Genomic DNA, 18,371 nt, shown 5'->3' with positions numbered 1-18,371 from the left:
ATATATTTATATCTTCAAAACTAAATTGTGGCGACATGGATATAGCCGCGACAAATTATATACGTGACAATGGACCCAATCTTCTTTTCCTTGCAGAACATCATTCGCACCACTTAAAATAAATCAGACTCTAATGGAATCTTCAGCAATTATTGCTATGGCCACAACTCCAGTTAGATGCAAATCGATGTACTGCTCCCATTTCCATCTAGTTTTGTCAATAAAATGTTGTATTGTTAACACAAATTGTTGCTTGGATGAGGGGAAAAAACTTATTAATTACCCCAATTGATGATAATGCATTATTGGGATTCAATGTACCAAAAACCAGCGCTTTATGAAACACGATGATGATAACATACGGCATACGTGAATAGATGAGATGTATGAAAGTAAATTAAGAGAGTTTGGTGTGCCAAATAGGCAATAATTATGGTGTGTGGCAAATTGGCAATGCACAACGCTGATCTGTGCATGTACCAATCATTTCGTTCATTGGTTAACCTATTACTGACAACAACAGGTGTCAGCTAATTAACTGGATTATTTATGACGTAATTATGTTATTTGACAAGGTTAAGCATCATTGTGAAGAAAGATTAATTAAAAGAGTCACTAAACAAAAGAATAACTGTTGTGAACAGCCGTTGTTTAGGTTAGAAGAAGAATAGAGAAGAAAACGTATTGAAGCAAATACATGTTTAGGGTTTCTTATTAATGATGTGATCATAATTTACAAACCCTTAGACCCATATTTATACAGCCTCAAAAAACCTGATTTCCTTTTCCTAATAGAAATAGTAACTTTCCTAAACCGAAAAGGCATACCGTACCGCGGGGGGGAGGGCCCCCGCACTTCCCAGATGTCAACCTTGATAACGAGTGTTGGACATTTTACTGGTACAACAGAGATTTAAGACACACAGATGCAACAATAACAAATTGAGAAAGGTCCGCATCATCATATTTGCTCGAGCACTACGTAATTCTATTTTAAGTTTAAAATCAATAGACATATTTACTATTATTATAATTTAATAATGTATATAAACATTCTGAGTAGTTGATTGAAATTCGGAAAGCTTGACTCTTGGGGGTAATTAACAACCAAACCACTTACCACTTTTTGTTTATGACAAAATCATAATGTTAGATGCTTAGGGCATCTTCATCCCCACTCTATATTTTACTCCATTTATAGAGTAAATTGAGTGAAAAATGGAGTAGTGAACAAAAAATAAAAGCATTACTCCATTTATAGAGTAATGCTTTTATTTTTTGTTCATTACTCCATTTCTCACTCCATTTGCTCTATAAATGGAATAGAATATGGAGTGGGGATGGGGATGCTCTAGACATTATAAGAAAATACACATCTACTCCGTTGGAATAGCTCTAGAGCTACTTTATGATGTTACCACTTACCTCTCTGATAAATTACTTGTATACAATTTTACCATATTTAAGTCTTCCCATCGAGTTACTAAACGAGCTACCTTAAGGTCTATCCATTGTTTTTTTGATGTTCATGAAATCCGATATATCCGATATTCATCATTGAACTAGAAATGTAACATGGAAAAAGATCATGTATCCATTATCTGAGCATTATAACGCGCCACTATATGCAAATACTCACATGGTCAAGACTCAAACGTCTCATTATCAACATTACATGCTCAAATTTGTATTTTCTAAAGAATATAAAAGGATGGAAAATAGAGTTGAATAATTGATAATGATGATAACCGTAATGGGTCTTAAGAAATGCAATCATTTAGTTTCGTCCAAGGTTACAGTACTGGATATACCAGCAAGAACCAACCAAAACTTCTTTTGTCAAAAGAAAAGAAAAAACAGTACTGGATATGTTTCTTCCAGTGCAAGTACTATAACGTTAAAGTAAATAGATTACGGGATTAACTTACTTACTAACGATCATAGCATGTTAGCAACTATATCGAATTACTTTGAATTGTATAATTATATATACTTAACGGTATGAAATAAACTAACAATTTCTAAAGATTAATCAACACACCGTTTATAAGATTAAAAAAAATGCTAGACAATCCTTGTCCAATATCAATTTCAAATTGATGCATTGGTAGATTAAGAAAATACGAATGTTTGGGAATAACATTATACTTTGTTTAAAAAAGATATTATTTGATAATTAATCCAAAGTTTGGGGAACGACAGTGTGAAACCTAAAACATTGGCTATGTAGATAAATAATACTCCCTCTGTTTTTTAAAGATGTATGTTTTAGGAATTTTTTTTGTTTCAAAAAGATGTATTTTTCATATTTTCAATGTAATTTTTGTCAACTAATTATGAATAATTGTGAATCTCAAAAACATTAATTGCATTTCTTGAAATTTTATTGGTTTAGAAATATAGGAAATATAAAATAACAAAAAACTATGCACTAATAAGTAAATTTTAATATGTTTTATTAAAAAGTGTGAAAATCTCAAAACATGTATTATTTAAAAACAGAGGGAGCAGAGAAAAAAAAGGAGAAGTGATGCCAGCTATGAATTTGAAGGATCAGAGCTTTCTTTCCCTTGAGGCTAAAGCTGTCATCTCTCTCTCTTCCTTATAGTGCTCTATTTCTCTCCACATTCACACACAATCACTTGTCTTTTTTTTTTTTAAATGTTTGTGGAGAGAAGCATTTTAATTAAGGGTTTACAAAGCTTCTAAGCATTGGAAGATTTTGACTGTTCTTGATGGTTTCAATAGTCGATTGATTCAAATCAAGAAGCTTTCTAATTTCCAAAAGAAAAAGAAAAAAAACAATGGCGGTTCATTCTAGCGTTAATGGCGATAAGAAGCAGTGGTGGTTCACTCAAAGAAAGGTAATAGTATAATCTCAATTCCCTTGGAAATGATAACTACAACTATTCTACTTCAAAGATACTAAAATGTTCCTTTTCTTTTGTATCTCTCAGCTTGTTGATAAGTACATTAAAGATGCAAAGAGTTTAATGGCAAGTGGGGAGCCAAACGATGTCACTTCAGCTCTTCATTTACTGGAGGCAGCCTTGTCCATATCGCCTCGTCTTGAGACGGCGTTAGAGCTTAAGGCTAGGTCTCTGCTCTTCCTCCGTCGTTTCAAAGAAGTCGCCGATATGCTTCAGGATTACATTCCCAGTCTTAAGCTAGCCGCTAACGAAGAGGAAGCATCCCCTTCTTCATCAGAAGGCTCATCCTCCTCCTACTCTCGCGACGGAGTCAACCTTCTCTCCGACAGGTCGGAACGTGACTCGTCGTTAAAATGCTTCTCTGTTTCTGACTTGACCAAGAAAGTGATGGCAGGGATCTGTAAGAAATGCGACCAAGATGGCCAATGGAGGTATTATTTCATTTTCACCGCGTTTCTTTATTTACTTAGCGTAAACGTACCGCAGAAAACGCAAACGCGCTTTTCTGAGCAACCGCAACACCAACCGTGCTTTTTTAAAAATGTTTTTTTTTTAACAATTGTCAGGTACGTTGTGTTGGGGCAAGCTTGTTGCTACCTAGGACTAATGGAGGACGCGATGGTTCTCCTTCAAACCGGCAAACGTCTCGCCTCCGCCGAGTTTCGTCGCCGGAGTATTTGCTGGTCCGACGATAGCTTCATTCCCCTCTATGTATCCTCCTCACCAACGTCTCCGCCACGCAACCTCACGGAAGGGGAGAACGCCACTCACCTTCTCGCTCACATCAAGCTTCTCCTCCGTCGTCGCGCCGCCGCGATCGCGGCATTCGACGCCGGCCTCTTCTCCGAGTCAATCCGTCACTTCTCAAAGATCGTCGACGGCCGTCGCCCCGCGCCTCAAGGATTCCTCGCCGAATGCTACGTGCATCGAGCCGCCGCGTTTAAATCCGCAGGCCGAATAGCGGAAGCGATCGCCGACTGCAACAAAACGCTAGCTCTGGAGCCGTCGTGCATCCAAGCGCTGGAGACTAGAGCCGCGCTCCTGGAAACCGTACGGTGTTATCCAGATTCGCTTCACGATCTAGAGCACTTGAAGCTTCTTTACAACGCGATTCTGCGCGATCGGAAACTTCCAGGTCCGGCGTGGAAACGCCACAACGTGAAATACAGAGAGATCCCTGGGAGATTATGCGTGTTGACGACGAAAACGAAGAAACTGAAGGAAAAGATCGCAAACGGAGAAACTGGGAACGTTGATTACTACGGTTTGATCGGAGTCAGACGCGGTTGCACCAGATCGGAGCTGGATCGAGCTCATCTGTTGCTGTGTCTACGATACAAGCCTGATCGAGCCTCCTCTTTCATCGACCGGTGTGAGTTCACCGATCTGAACGACGTCGATTCGGTTAGAGATCGAGCCAAGATGTCTTCGCTGTTGCTTTACCGTTTGATTCAGAAAGGATATTCCGCCGTGAAAGCGATCATAGCCGAGGAGGCGGAGGCGGCTGAGAAACGGAAAAGGAACGCTGCGGCGGCGCAGGCGCCAATGCACAATTTTGAAGAACGCAAGCCTGTTGAAAAATCCGGTTTGGTTAAGAGAACCGGGTTCGCTGAATTAAAATCAGTGGAAAAAACTAAGATAACCGATAGTACTCAACCGAAACCGGTAAATACCAATGCGTACCAAGGAGTTTTTTGTAGAGATCTCGCGGCTGTCGGGAATCTACTAACCCGGGCTGGGTTCAATCATCCAATTCCGGTTAAATTCGAAGCTCTCACCTGCTAAAATGTTCAGTGATCATTTTTTACCAAGTCAGCGAATATAAATAATAACCGAATATATACTATAGTGTTTGAATACAAATGAAAACGATGTTAGGTATTAAATTGAAGATTAGCTGGCAAAAAAACAAAGACACTGAAGATTATTCGACTGCAGGAAAATTTTGTTACTTTACTTATGTCTTTAGTAGGCGTCTCTGTCTAGTATTTTTCTTTTAATGGGCATATATGGAAGCAATCAAGTTCATCTAGTAAATCAAAGAAAGCCTATTGAGGCCCAAAAGAAATAGAATCGTTTGTTGGTCGATAACTAATACGACGCCGTGCCTAGGAAAAAAAAGAGACGCCGTTCGTAAATAAATGTGTGATTAAATCGACGATCCTAATCACGCCATGTCATTATTTTTCTGTATCTTCTTCTCTCTAAGGGAAAAATGATGAGCAACGTTTTTAATAACACAGAGGGAGCACTTTGTACCATAGATTTCAAATGTCTGGTGCGATATGTGGTGTTTATGTCCTAAAACTCTTTTGAACCAAAGTTTATTTGTCTTTGGTAAGACAACCGACGATAAATCATAAAAGGCTTTTTTTTCTTTCTTATCGTTATAAAAAAAAAATTCCTTATGTGAGTTACATTGATTGAGTACCCAAATAACATGGAAAGGTAATTCTTTACAACACATATGATACGTATATGAATCAATAGACTTATTCTTTCTTTCTTTTTTATATCAATCATAATATCATATTGTAAATGTTTTTCACCAAAACACATGGTTGTAGACGTTATAGTCCCCACTCCCCACTTCAAAGGCCTAGGGAATAAAACTCCCCAACAATAAAAGTGCAGTTCACATGAGAGGGGGAGCAATAAGAAATCCAACGCTCATTATTCGCTCAGGGGGGGAGGTTGAGGGTATTACTAAACATATTTAATGCAACCAGCAATCATACCGCTGTAATTGCGCATCTCATTGCGTTTAAAAAAATAAAGAATTTATAAACCAAAAAAAGTTGCAATTAACGAAGTCTTTGTTGTATGCTTCTTAAATATGAGTGTTGACTTTTTATTCTGGTGGATAAAAGCATCACTTCGTTGTTTTGGCGGATGAGAAACTCGTAAAGCTTTGCTAAATTTAATGTTTTCCTACGTGAACCATTTTAATTATTTCGGGTGGAATGTGATATTTTTACGTAATCGAATATGCATAACGATCCGTGCTCTTTATAAATAAACCAAAAAGTCTCCCTCCCTCTCTCTCATACTCAAACTCTCCACTACTGCTCACTCTTTTCCTCTCTCTCTAGATCTGTAGATTACAAATACATTTATATACATTAAGAGGGAGTGTGATGAAGATAAGGTATTGGCGGAGGTCAAGAGGATACGAAAGGCTAGATGTCTCGGCAAAGAAGTCGAACTCGGATCCGACCCGGAAGAGACGGTTTTGGAGGAGGATCAAGATAGTGCCGAAGCTGAGGGTCTTGAAAAAGACTACGTCCCCTAAGAAGCTTTTAACGCGGCTTCGAGATTCTTACGTCAACATGATGCTGCGCCTCGCCAGTTCTGGGGCCATAGGGTCGTCCTACGGGTACGGTGAATATGGGTACGGGTCGGGTTTAGCATCGAGGGAGTATGATGAGAAGAAGCTGGTGGAGATTTACAAATCCATGTTGATGGCGCAGGGGACTCTCGTTCACCGCAATGTACCTAAACCTTGCTCTGGTTCTATTGTACTCTCACCGCTTAGTTAATTACATATGTGGATCGTTGGTGCTAAGCGTTGTGATTGTAACTAATCTGTGTTAAAGTTACATTTCAGAAACTATAAAAACAATAAATTAATCAATCAAATATATATAGTGGATCCAAACTTTTTTTTTAATAGAAAAAATGGTTTGCATTTACGTCTTAACCTCCAGCTACATTTTTATCCTTTTTAAATTCTTTAGTCACGTGGACGTGTAGGCATGGAGGAGGATATTCAAACGTAAGTAACATTGAAATAAATATATTTATATGGTTGACTATTTGTTTGCTTGACCAACGACGCTTTGTAATCGTATCTTTACTTGTGGTTGAAACGCGCAATTTCAGATGTCACAAGTAGGTGAGGGTGCTGTCCAAAGCAGCGAGTCTGTCAAAACTGTCATTGCTTTCATATCATAGAGAGCGAGTCGATGATTTTGTGAATGATTTGTGTTAATATTCCTTAGTAATCTAATCATTGACGTTCGTTCTAGTTTGGACTCTACGTGGCCCATGTTAACTATATTTAAATTAAAAGGGGCCAGGCTTAGAAGTAACAGGCTCAAGTGAGGTCCATAAAGCCAAGCCCAGCACGCACACATCCAAAAAGAGTAAAAAAAATTAGCATTTGCATAAAATGGCAATGGGAATTATGGTGATGGGAAATCATGGGACCACAGCTTGGTGTTTTGTTGGTCTAATCCGTCTAGCTGAGGAGGAAATGTATAATATTTTTATTTGAGTAATCAGCAGATAATTGGTTGAAAAAACATTTTTAAAAAGTAAATATAATGGGAAAAAAGCCAGTGAATTTCTTTTGCTGAAAAAATACACGAATTTTTTTGGCTTCCCAAAAAATACACAAACTAATTTTGATTGTCCATAAAATACACGAACTTTTGAATTTTGAAGGTTTCACACCTCGATTTTAACGGTGTAAACAGTGACTAACAGAATAGTAAGACGCCGTTAGACGCCGTTAACTCTGAATAAAAAGTTCATGTATTTTATGGACAACCAAAATTAGTCCGTGTATTTTTCGGGAAGCCTAAAAAGTTCGTGTATTTTTCAGCAAAGGAAATTTAGTATGTGTATTTTTAAGGAATTTTCAAATGGAGTTTGGATATTTCATATCTTATTCAGATGCTAAATATCTGGACCCAATACAGATCCAAAATTTTATAATTGTAAACTTTCAGTTTGGTTTTGGACCGAATATTTTTGGATCAGTTTCGATCTAAGTTTTTGAATCCGGGTAAAATATCTAGACCTAATCTTGACATTTTAGCCGGATTCAAAAACTTGGATTGGAACTGACCCGAAAATATTCGGTCCAAAACAAAACCGAAAGTTTACAAATATTTGTTGGGTCCAAAACTCTTCTACTTAAAAGAATTGAAACCAAAAAGAACTGATCCGAATAGACCTGAGCCTAATAAAATCGACACGAATAGATTCAATCCGACAAGATCTTTCTGCTAACAATTTTGTTATTATTTTTGCAATATTTTTTAGTTTTGTTTTTGTAACAGAAACATTTTTAATTAATATTAAACTTTCAATGTAAAATTTAGAGTTGTTTGAATTTTTAGATATATATGATAGATTTCGACTAAATTGGATTCAACAAATATTTGTAAACTTTTGGTTTGGTTTTGGACAAAATATTTGGTTCAGTTCCGATTCAAGTTTTTGAATCCGGCTAAAATGTCTAGCCGGATTCAAAAACTTGAATCAGAACTGACCCGGAAATATTCGATCCAAAATCAAACCGAAAGTTTACAAATATAAAATTTTGGACATGTATCATGTGATAGAGAATGTGTTTTTTTCAGGTTTTTGGGTCGGGTTTGGGCCGTTTTTTTCCGGATCTGGATTTTTCAGATCGAAAATATCTGGTCCAAAACCAAACCGAAAGTTTACAAATATAAAATTTTGGATATGTATTGGGTCCAGATATTCAGCCTCTGAATAGTATATGAAATATCTAAACTCCATTTGAAAATTCCTTAAAAATACACATACTAAATTTCCTTTGCTGAAAAAATACACGAACTTTTTAGGCTTCCCGAAAAATACACGAACTAATTTTGGTTGTCCATAAAATACATGAACTTTTTAGTAAGAGTTAACGGCGTCTAACAGCGTCTTACTATTCTGTTAGTCACTGTTTATACCATTAAAATCGAGGTGTGAAACCTTCAAAATTCAAAAGTTTGTGTATTTTATGGACAATCAAAATTAGTTTGTGTATTTTTTGGGAAGCCAAAAAAATTCGTGTATTTTTTCAGCAAAAGAAATTCAGTCTGTGTATTTTTAATGAATTTTCCCATTAAAAAAAGGCAGGAAAATGGTAATCGTCACCCTCTCCCTCGTCTCGTGGGTATACCAAAAAAAAAACAAAAAACGCGGCCCTGTTCTGTTTTTTTTCTTCAGATTTCATTAAACTCCGTTGACTTGAATCATCAGAGGGCGTAAGAGAGGGAGGGGAGAAGAAGAAAATCATTCTCTATTGGCCATGCGACGCTCTCTCTCGAGAGAGAGGAACCACCATTTTTGTCGCAACTAATCTTCCACAATAAGGCTTCAGATCCGTCATGGCTTTTCTCTCCAATTGGGCTGTAAGTTCAACCTTCTTCTCTCTGCTGCTTGTGCATGAATGCATTAGATGAAGATCACAAACTCAGCGTTGGTGCTAACGTAATGGCTGCTTCTGCTTCTTTTTTTTTTTGGCTTTTTGATTTATGCAATCAAGTATGGAAAGAAAGCAAAAAAAGGAGTTTTTTTTGTTTGTGTACGCCTGCCTTACCTAATTAGTGTGGTGTTACAATAAGATAGTCTGTTTGTCTTTGATTCCTCCTCTTTCAGACACAAGGAATGAGAGCGGGAGTAGTGGCATTACAAGAGTACACTGTGTCTGCTTTAGAAAAGAATAGGACTTGTGCCTGCACTAGCCACTAGCTGGTATCAGTCAGTCACGTTGCCATTCAGTTTCCTACTTATGAGATGGTCAAACTCTACTTGGCCAACAGAGGTAAAATTAAAACTTTATTGATTATCAGAATTATACATACATCTTTGTGGAGGAGGACATAAACTGAAAGTCTCCCAACAGGTGACAAATCAATGGATGATCTCAGTGCTCGTGATGTAGCAAGTTGCCTCTTCAATCGCAAGATGGTACTCTTGGTTTTTACAGAGGATGTGCAACTAATCTCTCCTGAGAACAACGCCTGCTGCAGCTATCACCTTCACTAGCTTCGAAATGGTTCATCGTTTCCTGGTCACTCATTTGCCTTGCCTTGTGAGCAAAGCTCTATACATACTTTAATGATACTCGTTTATTTTCTTTGATGATGATGACGACGACGACGACTAAGATGTGTGGTTTTGAGTGAGAGAGGTAGACATGGTTATATTTATTTATACAGTTCAAAAGGTTGGCTTCATGTTTGACTTTCTATAAAACTAGAAAGATATGTATAATGTAAAAATGGAAAAATTATTTACCATTGACCAACAAAGCTGAGTTGATTCGTTGTATCCCTTATTATTATAATAATTGTGTTTGCCCTATCTATATCTATCTTCTAACTCTGTCGTTTAGGGAGGAGAGAAGAACTGTCGTTTCCCATTTCGAAACTCTCCTCTCCTCTCCTCTCCTCTCCTCTCCTCTCCTGTTGTTAGGTGAGAAGAACCCCACCCACCCCACATGGCGATTTACGTCAAGGCGTCTCTCCAGCGGAACAGCAAGGCTGCGTGCTCTGAGATGTTATTCAACGTCGTTTAGGGAGGAGAGGGACACCTTCCGATAAGTTAGTTGGGGGGATTGAATTATCTCATTTCCAATTCCCCACATAGGCTTAGGCTAAGTTGGGGACACCAATGCTTTCTTGCTTGCTTTTTGTGTGTGTGTGCGCCAGGTGTGGGGAGCACAGACGCAGAGATCACTGCAGAACTTCGAGATCGGTGGTGAGCGGGAGCGTATGCCCCAACCTATCGTCCGCGCTTTCGGCGTCTTGAAGAAGTGCGCTGCCAAGGTATCACTCTAATCAATGCTTGCTTGTTTTCTCGAGAGATTTTCATTTACCTTTTTTTTGATGATTTAGGTAAACATGGAGTATGGACTTGATCCAACAATTGGGAAAGCGATAATGGAAGCAGCTCAGGAAGTAGCTGAGGGCAAACTCAATGATCATTTCCCCCCTTGTTGTTTGGCAAACTGGTAGTGGCACTCAGAGAGAGTAACATGAATGCTAATGAGGTCATTGCTAACAGAGCAGCTCAGATTCTTGGTGGTGATAAATGTGTCCACCCTAATGACCATGTCATCTGTTGCGTTTGTTAATTTTCTCGAACTTATCTCCTAATTCTGGGGCAGTCCTTCGAGTTCAAAGATATTGTCAAAATCGGAAGAACTCACACTCAAGATGCTACTCCTTTGACCCTAGCACAAGAATTCAGTGGCTATTCTACTCAAGTAATGCCTTTTTTTTTGTTCAGAAAATTGTGAGCGAAAATCACATGCAATTTCAAAATTTGAATCTCACTGATTTCAGGTTAAGTATGGACTTAATCGAGTCACATGCACTCTACCCCGCCTCTATCAGTATCAGGTTTCGCAAAATGATATCTTTGGAGGATGTGCTTTCCTCTGTCCAACTTTTCGCTCATCTCTAATTTGCCCAGCTTGCACAAGGTGGAACTGCTGTTGGAACAGGATTAAACACCAAGAAAGGGTATATATATATATCTCTTTTCTATCTTTATTCACATCCCTTGTTCATTATTCTCCTCTTACTCCACTGTTGCTAATATCTGTATAGGTTTGACGTAAAGATAGCTGCTGAAGTAGCCCAAGAAACAAACTTGCCCTTTGTCACTGCAGAAAACAAGTTTGAAGCTCTGGTTAGCCCCTAAACGAGATAAGGGGCATGAGGTAAGCTTCTCTTCTTCCTTCATTTACCGGTCTTAATAGTAGTAGTATCCACAAAATGTGAATATGATCACGGGCGGGAACTGATTCTTTGTTTTTTCTTCTTAATGTATGTCTCTGTAGTCCCTTATGCTTGTGACATCATTGAATCCGGTAAGTCTCCAGAGTAAGTTACATGTTTCCTTGTACCAGAAAATCGGATATGACAATGCTGCAGCAGTTGCCAAGAAAGCTCACAAAGAAGGATCTACATTGAAGGTATATACACAACAAACTCTTTTATGCTTCTTCATCCTGAATTCTAAAACAGGTCCTTGTTTTTGTTTCAGTTTGTTAAATCTAAGAGCTTTAAATTTTTATTGTACAGGAAGCGGCTCTGAAGTTGGGTGTTCTGACGGCAGAAGAGTTTGATACGCTTGTCGTTCCCGAGAAGATGATCGGTCCCTCTGATTGATAGTTCTTGTCTTTTTTTTTTAATTTTTTTTTGGAGCCAAAGCTTCATTGACTAGTCTTCCTCTTGTTATTGAATCCTGAAACAATAAATTTTAAAATATTCTTGGGAGGAGGGCAACATTGTTCCTCAGATTTTGGAGAGTTATCTCTCTCTCTCTTTGTATCCAATTGTTTTTGTTGAATAAGAGTAACGAACTAAATGCGTATATCTGGCCTTGTATGTGTTTTTTACCAGAGCAAGTCCTTGGGCCTGAAATTGATCACAGCCAGTTCGTTTGGGAATTGTGGATGTTTTGGTTGTATAAAATCTACATATTTCTTATATTATATTTTGGGCTATATTAGCAGTCTTTGGGCCGTAAAGAACAAGCTTTATTGGCTCTTTGCTGGGGCCTTTAATGGAACAGAACTGATGACGTGGCAAAAGGGGAACTGACACCTTTGAACCGCTAAAATAAAAAACCATGTTCGGCCCGCCATAGAGGCCAACAGAATTAGCAGCCGCGGTTCACCGCTGTTTCTCCAGAGAATTAAACTTTATTGTCGGGGTTTAAAATATTAGTAGTACAGTAATTATTTGCGGAAATGAACGTACAGCTTTAATATTTCCAAGAACAAATAATTTGTGTAAATGGTGTGTAATGTTATGAAACTTGAATTTATTTTGTTTTCAAGAGAATCGAAGCCTGATCGAAACAAAGTAGTAACATTTAACTGTTAATTTTATTACACTTAAAATTGTTAATGTAAAACAACAAGAGTGATGATTAAAAAAAAGAAACAAAATGGTTGGATGAATCCGAAGGGAACAATAAACCAGGCAAAAGCAATTTATAATTGCTAGTTGTTGTTGTTGTCTTGGAAGCTCCAGAGATTGCCAATGAGGCTTATTTGTTGAGGAACATCTTCCGTCGCAGATTGGCCGTCAAGATAAGGAATCTGATAGAAACTCATGTAATCCTCGTAAGCCATCAGCTCCTCCGACAGCTGTTTGACTTCTTGGTTTTCCTTGTCCTCTTTAAGCAGAGGAGGAGACTGTTGATCATCGCTAGCATTTATCAGACCACCGCCTACTTCTTTATTCTTGATGATGCAGTTTCTTCTGGTGGAATCGTCGTTTGGGAAATTGAGCTTGGCTTTACCGCCACGGATTTGAATGGCTGCAGAGTCGTAGGCTCGAGCAGCTTCCTCTGCGGTTTTGAAAGTGCCAAGCCAGACACGAACACCTTTCCTCGGGTCACGAATCTCAGCAGCCCATTTGCCCCATGGCCTCTGCCTTATCCCTCTGTACATATTCTTCCTCTCTCTCTTCTTCCCTTTCTTCTTCTCAATCCCATCTTTTCTTTTCTCCCCACCAACTGTTCACGTCGACATAAAAGTAAATTAACCACTCACTCATGAACGAGTATTACCGGAAAATATGGGAGTGTACCTGAGCAGACCGTACGCTTCTCGATGGAGACAGAGCCTTCGTAGCCGAGTTGACTCGGATCTGGCTCAGCAAACGAAGGTCGTCTCAGTGACCAGATGAAATCAGAAATGACAGCACCTCCACACATACTTCTTCTTGAAACCTTATGTAATGGGTGGCTTTGACAAACCAACAACAACCAAGAAACAAAAAGAACTTGTTTATAGGAAATTAAAAGATGAATAAAGGTTTTTCTTTGGAACTGAAAAGACTAATGATTCCTTGCTAAGAGGGAATTGGCTTCTTTTTATAGAGAGAGACAAGTCAGAGGAGGAGGCTTTACACTGTTTCAGTTTTTTTGCTTGACTACCAAGTTCTTGTCTTTTTTATTATAGAGTATTTGCTCTCTATTATATACCCCACCCTAATTATTTTTCTTCTATAACGTAACCTTTTTGCAATTACCAACAATGATCTAAATACACATACTTATCCTAACAAAACTAAATTTATTTTTATTTGAGCAATGTACAAATTAAATTTATTTCATGGCTTGTGTGTTTTAATAAGTAACCACAAAATTAAAATCAACATTAGTTCTCCCAAAAAAAAAAAAAGAGTGAAATCCGCAAAAGGCTCACTCAACCCCCACAATAGCCCAATTGATCGTTCGGCTGTTTACTACTGTTAAATAAATTGGGTTGTCTAACAAACAAAATCGACACTAATAGCCCATTATGATCGGAGATCTCATGACAAAATCAAACTAATTTATATAGTTAATAGTTTTTGTTTTTAGAACAATAAAAGTAACTAGACCTTTGACCCGCCCGACCGGGCGGATATTTTATTTTATGTTTTAAGCTTTTTGTTTATATTAAATTATATGTATTTTTAATATTTAATTATAAATTTATATTAAAAATTAATCTTTACAGTTATAATAAAAATTATATTTATAAGTTTAATAAAATATTCTTATATAAATTTTAAATATCTTAACTAAAATAATATAGGGGTGGATCATAATTTTTTCCAATTCCAAAATCTTAATATCTCTTAAAACAAATAAAATAAATTTATAAATACATAAAATATATAAAAATATTTTGAAATATAATTTCTATTAAAATAAATTTGTTAAAAAATAATTTTGCAATGTTGTTGTTTGTTTCTATAACTTTATCCGTGACCGTATAATTATTTTTCCGTATAAATATTTGCTTTCACTTTAAATTTGTTCTTTATACTAATGTATAATATATATATATATATGAAAATTAAAATATATTACATAATTATGGAAAGAGGTTATCTACTTATTTATAGTATTAATGTACATTAAATTTAAGATTTATCATGAATTTGTCGTGGAATCAATTTAGAAAATTATGCATTAAATTAGAAAAAGACAAAATATTTAATATTAAGTTTATTAATTACTTTAGTAGTATTAGGTTGTAAATATTTTAAAAGTCTTAGGGTTAATTTTAAAATGTACTTCTATTTTAATAAGATAGATAAGATCGATAGGTTTATGTGGAGATGTTAGTATATGGCATATTTCCGACTAAAAGATTCTACGATCATCACATAATCATGTATCTGTCTACATTCATGCTTATATAACAATTTTTTAAGCCTTCAACACACACACCGAATACTACTATGTTGACACAAATTTAAACGTGCACCCAATCAAGTCTCTTCCCTCCAACCTCTAATGAACACGTACGTATCTTATACTAATTTTAAGATATTTCTATCACACTAGTTCTATATATTTAAGATCATGTCTTGAGATCAAACTTTAACCAACAAAACAACGCCCGAATCGAGAAAAGCTTTTGATAATGACATCCTCCTCAGGCACCGGCGCTTCCTTCTTACTCCTTGCGCTGGTGATGGTTGTGGCCACTGCTGACTATTACGTGGCAGTACCACCAACCACGCCCACTCTTTTACAACCATACATTCTGCCCACCACCTTCACATCTCCTGTTAAGACTCCATACTTGCCAAAACCAAACACTGAAATCGCCATCGAAGGTCTCATCTTCTGTAAATCTGGCTACGAAACCTACCCTATCCAAGGTGCAGTTTCATATTATGCGATCGTTTCATGAAATCTTCCCATAGTAAACATAGCGTGAACCGAATAATTCACTTTGAAAAGCAAACGCATTTTTTTATAGAATATATATATATATATATATATTTTTTTTAAATATGAATCGTGTCTTTTAGAAAATATTTTTATTTAATATAAATTAAAATTCACATTTAATTTTGAATCCTGAAATATATATATATATATGAATCGTGTCTTTTAGAAAATATTTTTATTTAATATAAATTAAAATTCACATTTAATTTTTGAATCCAGACACGATAATATTTTTATTTAATATAAATTAAAATTCACATTTAATTTTTGAATCCTGAAAACTGGAGGTCTAGAAATTTTAAATTACGTGATCTTTTGTCTGAAATTTAGCAGTACGTATCTAAAAACATTCCATATCACCGTCCAAGTTTGATCTCTACTTGGGCTCGTGACTTATTCTTGCAAACGTAGAATGAGTCTGAATCTAAAACAGGTGATGTACTTTACAGGGGCCAGGGTTAATGTTATTTGTCCTATCGTGGACTCATACGGAAAGCTAGTGGCTAAGGTTGCAATCTCGAGCTACCCAACGGACTTGAAAGGATACTTCTACTTCATCACGTACGGACTCTCCCACAAGGTGAAGAACATCAAGGGCTGCAAAGTGAAGCTTGGAAGCTCTCCGGTCTCCATGTGTAAGACTCCGACAAATGTCAACAAAGGTTTCACCGGAGCTTCACTCTCTTCTATCAGCTCCAAGTTCATTAGCCGCGACAACTTGGACCTATACACCCTTGAACCTTTCTATTTCTCTAGCCCAGTGTCTCCCAAACCGGTTTACTAAGAATTACAATCGATCATCGGACCACGGTTTAAATATGTTTATGTATATTGTTCGATCTTACTCTAATCTATTCTCGTTCTTTGATTCCTGGCCATGTTTGCCATTTTGAATTACAATACATAATGCAAACCTTAGTTTCTTAGCAAGAATAAGATGCCAACGAGAAGAGAACGAGATTTTACTTTGATACTCGTTATTTTACATTTATATACTCAATATTGAAAACTTCAAACTATATATTCATCAAATCAACTCTCATCTAATGCCCATCCGGCTAAAAAGACAGTATTATCACCCATAATAACTTTTTTCTTGGCTGGAATAAGTGGAGCCATTCTCCATACGAATAATCTCCTAGAAAATAAGCTTAAGAAGATGAAGCTCTTCAACGTTGACCCTTTCGTGTTCTCCCTTGAAGAATTCAGGACAAATCTATCACCAATGGTTACTAAATGGATTTGATAACGTTTTTCATCATAATTATAAATGTCTTATATGGCCACATGATTGTTGTCTTTCTTGCTTGAAAACGATCTTACTATCCATCAGTCATCACTAATTAACAACAAACAAACATCGCATATATTCCTAAGCAGTTACACACATCCTATTTTTACTCCCTCTGTTCTGTAATGCAAGATCTTTTCTAAGTAAAAATTATTAATAATATAAATTTAAAGTGATTTAATCAATCATAAATAATAGAACAAAATATTATTGATTAATCAATTTTAAATGTATAAAAATATCTTATATTTTAAAACATTTTTTTTAAGAAAAACATCTTACATTATGAAACAGATAAAATATTTATTAATTTTCAAAAGAACAATACTGATAACTACTGGGACTTTAAATTTTTAGTGAGACCTAAGAAATAGTTGTATCTGGCCAAGCAGTGGTACATTTGCTACCTTTGATGTGCAAAAATCCAATATATTAGACATTTCGAAATGTGATAAACATTTTACCCAGAAAGAAAGAAATTATGATGAAACATATATAGAAGCTCTAATTAGCTGCTAACAACCTCAAAAGCAGCTTGCACATTTTACGCTTATTGTAATATATTTTGGTTTATAAAAACCCCGATATCGAGGTTTTGATATATACCCGATTATTACACTTAGGACAAGTGCTTTTTATAGTTGTATTTTTCTTTCTCGCCAGTAAGTAGTGTGATTATTATTACTCCGTTTTCAAGTAACCGGCAAATATGGCGGAAAAAATATTTATTGTCAAATACACAACTCCAGCTTACCTTGAATATGCAATATGAAGAAGGCACATGCTCTTTTTTTTTTGTCATCAGCGTATACAGACTCTATGACTCTCCAAACTAAAGAGGAGACTCTAAATCTATGTGAAAAAATAATGATGGTTGGCTGTGAGCACCTCGTGCAAGACGGTCCGCTATTGTGTTTTGAGTCCGGGGTATGTACTTGATTTCAAAATAGCTGAAACTTCGTTGTAATTGTTTCAATGTAGGTTTCATAGACATGCCATTCTTTTGATTCTGAAACCATCTTTACCAACTAAGAACAATCTATTGCAAAGATCACACAAAGCTATCAAAGTCTTAATATACATTCCATCGCCCATATAATAGCCTCATATTCTACATACAAAAGAAAAAGACATTGCCGAGTGTTCCTTGCTTCCAATAGTCTATCGAAAGCACATGCTCTATCCGCTTAATTCAAACAACTAGTACTGCTAGTGGGGTGTGCTTAAGTAAAAACTACAATATAATAAACGAAAAAATTAGCTGGTTAATAATACAAATGATCTTATACTTCATTACAAAAGTCGTTTATATTTTCTTAGTTATGCAAACACTTCAACTCCATTACTGGCATCGCATGGACTTCTTCACGCGTTGTATGAGAATAACGTCGCCGATTCAAGACTTTCTTTTTAAAAAAGGTTGGGTAGGAACCAAACTTGACAATTGAGAAATAATTTAGTTTTATAATAAAGTCTATTCACATAACATTAGCATAAACATTATATCTGTTATTATTCAATCAACAATTTATACAAAAGCATTTAGAAAAACATTTCAACATGCTACTGATGTCCAAATGTACTTTACTCAAAATTTTCATATAGATCTTTTGGTAGAGCATTTACAGTTAAAATATATAAAAAATTTT

The 18,371-nt window shown here is 36.3% G+C and overlaps 4 protein-coding genes and 1 pseudogene across 4 annotated transcripts; 4 read left to right on the top strand and 1 right to left on the bottom strand.

Moving 5' to 3' along the window:
• The first annotated feature begins 2,538 nt into the window (after positions 1–2,538).
• On the top strand, positions 2,539–4,857 carry LOC108849282 (uncharacterized). Its single transcript, XM_018622831.2, has 3 exons — positions 2,539–2,864; positions 2,958–3,361; positions 3,497–4,857. The coding sequence occupies exons 1-3, from the start codon at positions 2,805–2,807 to the stop codon at positions 4,713–4,715; spliced, it is 1,683 nt and encodes a 560-aa protein (XP_018478333.1). The 5' UTR covers positions 2,539–2,804; the 3' UTR covers positions 4,716–4,857.
• Positions 4,858–5,735: 878 nt separating this feature from the next.
• Positions 5,736–6,655, top strand: LOC108852717 (uncharacterized). The gene has a single exon (XM_018626209.2). The coding sequence runs from the start codon at positions 6,068–6,070 to the stop codon at positions 6,467–6,469; it is 402 nt and encodes a 133-aa protein (XP_018481711.1). The 5' UTR covers positions 5,736–6,067; the 3' UTR covers positions 6,470–6,655.
• A 2,170-nt stretch (positions 6,656–8,825) lies between these two features.
• LOC130510546 (fumarate hydratase 1, mitochondrial-like) lies at positions 8,826–12,059 on the top strand (annotated as a pseudogene).
• Positions 12,060–12,540: 481 nt separating this feature from the next.
• LOC130511948 (ethylene-responsive transcription factor ERF071) lies at positions 12,541–13,564 on the bottom strand. Its single transcript, XM_057009897.1, has 2 exons — positions 13,286–13,564; positions 12,541–13,211 (listed from the first exon to the last, which is right to left on the bottom strand). Exons 1-2 carry the CDS (start codon positions 13,410–13,412, stop codon positions 12,694–12,696), a joined length of 645 nt encoding a protein of 214 aa, XP_056865877.1. The 5' UTR covers positions 13,413–13,564; the 3' UTR covers positions 12,541–12,693.
• Positions 13,565–15,098: 1,534 nt separating this feature from the next.
• LOC108853641 (proline-rich protein 3) lies at positions 15,099–16,325 on the top strand. The gene is made up of 2 exons (XM_018627049.2): positions 15,099–15,358; positions 15,881–16,325. Exons 1-2 carry the CDS (start codon positions 15,118–15,120, stop codon positions 16,213–16,215), a joined length of 576 nt encoding a protein of 191 aa, XP_018482551.1. The 5' UTR covers positions 15,099–15,117; the 3' UTR covers positions 16,216–16,325.
• The last annotated feature ends 2,046 nt before the right edge of the window (positions 16,326–18,371 follow it).

Source organism: Raphanus sativus, chromosome 4, assembly GCF_000801105.2.
Source record: "Raphanus sativus cultivar WK10039 chromosome 4, ASM80110v3, whole genome shotgun sequence".
Taxonomy (NCBI): domain Eukaryota; kingdom Viridiplantae; phylum Streptophyta; class Magnoliopsida; order Brassicales; family Brassicaceae; genus Raphanus; species Raphanus sativus.
Note: the sequence above shows the minus strand (reverse complement) of the source record. Positions and strands in the feature narration are given on the sequence as shown.

Coding starts and splice junctions, on each gene's coding strand:
- LOC108849282 (XM_018622831.2), top strand. CDS start 2,805: ATGGCGGTTCATTCTAGCGTTAATGGCGATAAGAAGCAGTGGTGGTTC. Junction 2,865..2,957: donor GGTGGTTCACTCAAAGAAAG/GTAATAGTATAA, acceptor TGTATCTCTCAG/CTTGTTGATAAGTACATTAA. Junction 3,362..3,496: donor GACCAAGATGGCCAATGGAG/GTATTATTTCAT, acceptor AACAATTGTCAG/GTACGTTGTGTTGGGGCAAG.
- LOC108852717 (XM_018626209.2), top strand. CDS start 6,068: ATGAAGATAAGGTATTGGCGGAGGTCAAGAGGATACGAAAGGCTAGAT.
- LOC130511948 (XM_057009897.1), bottom strand. CDS start 13,412: ATGTGTGGAGGTGCTGTCATTTCTGATTTCATCTGGTCACTGAGACGA. Junction 13,212..13,285: donor GAAGCGTACGGTCTGCTCAG/GTACACTCCCAT, acceptor CGACGTGAACAG/TTGGTGGGGAGAAAAGAAAA.
- LOC108853641 (XM_018627049.2), top strand. CDS start 15,118: ATGACATCCTCCTCAGGCACCGGCGCTTCCTTCTTACTCCTTGCGCTG. Junction 15,359..15,880: donor CGAAACCTACCCTATCCAAG/GTGCAGTTTCAT, acceptor TGTACTTTACAG/GGGCCAGGGTTAATGTTATT.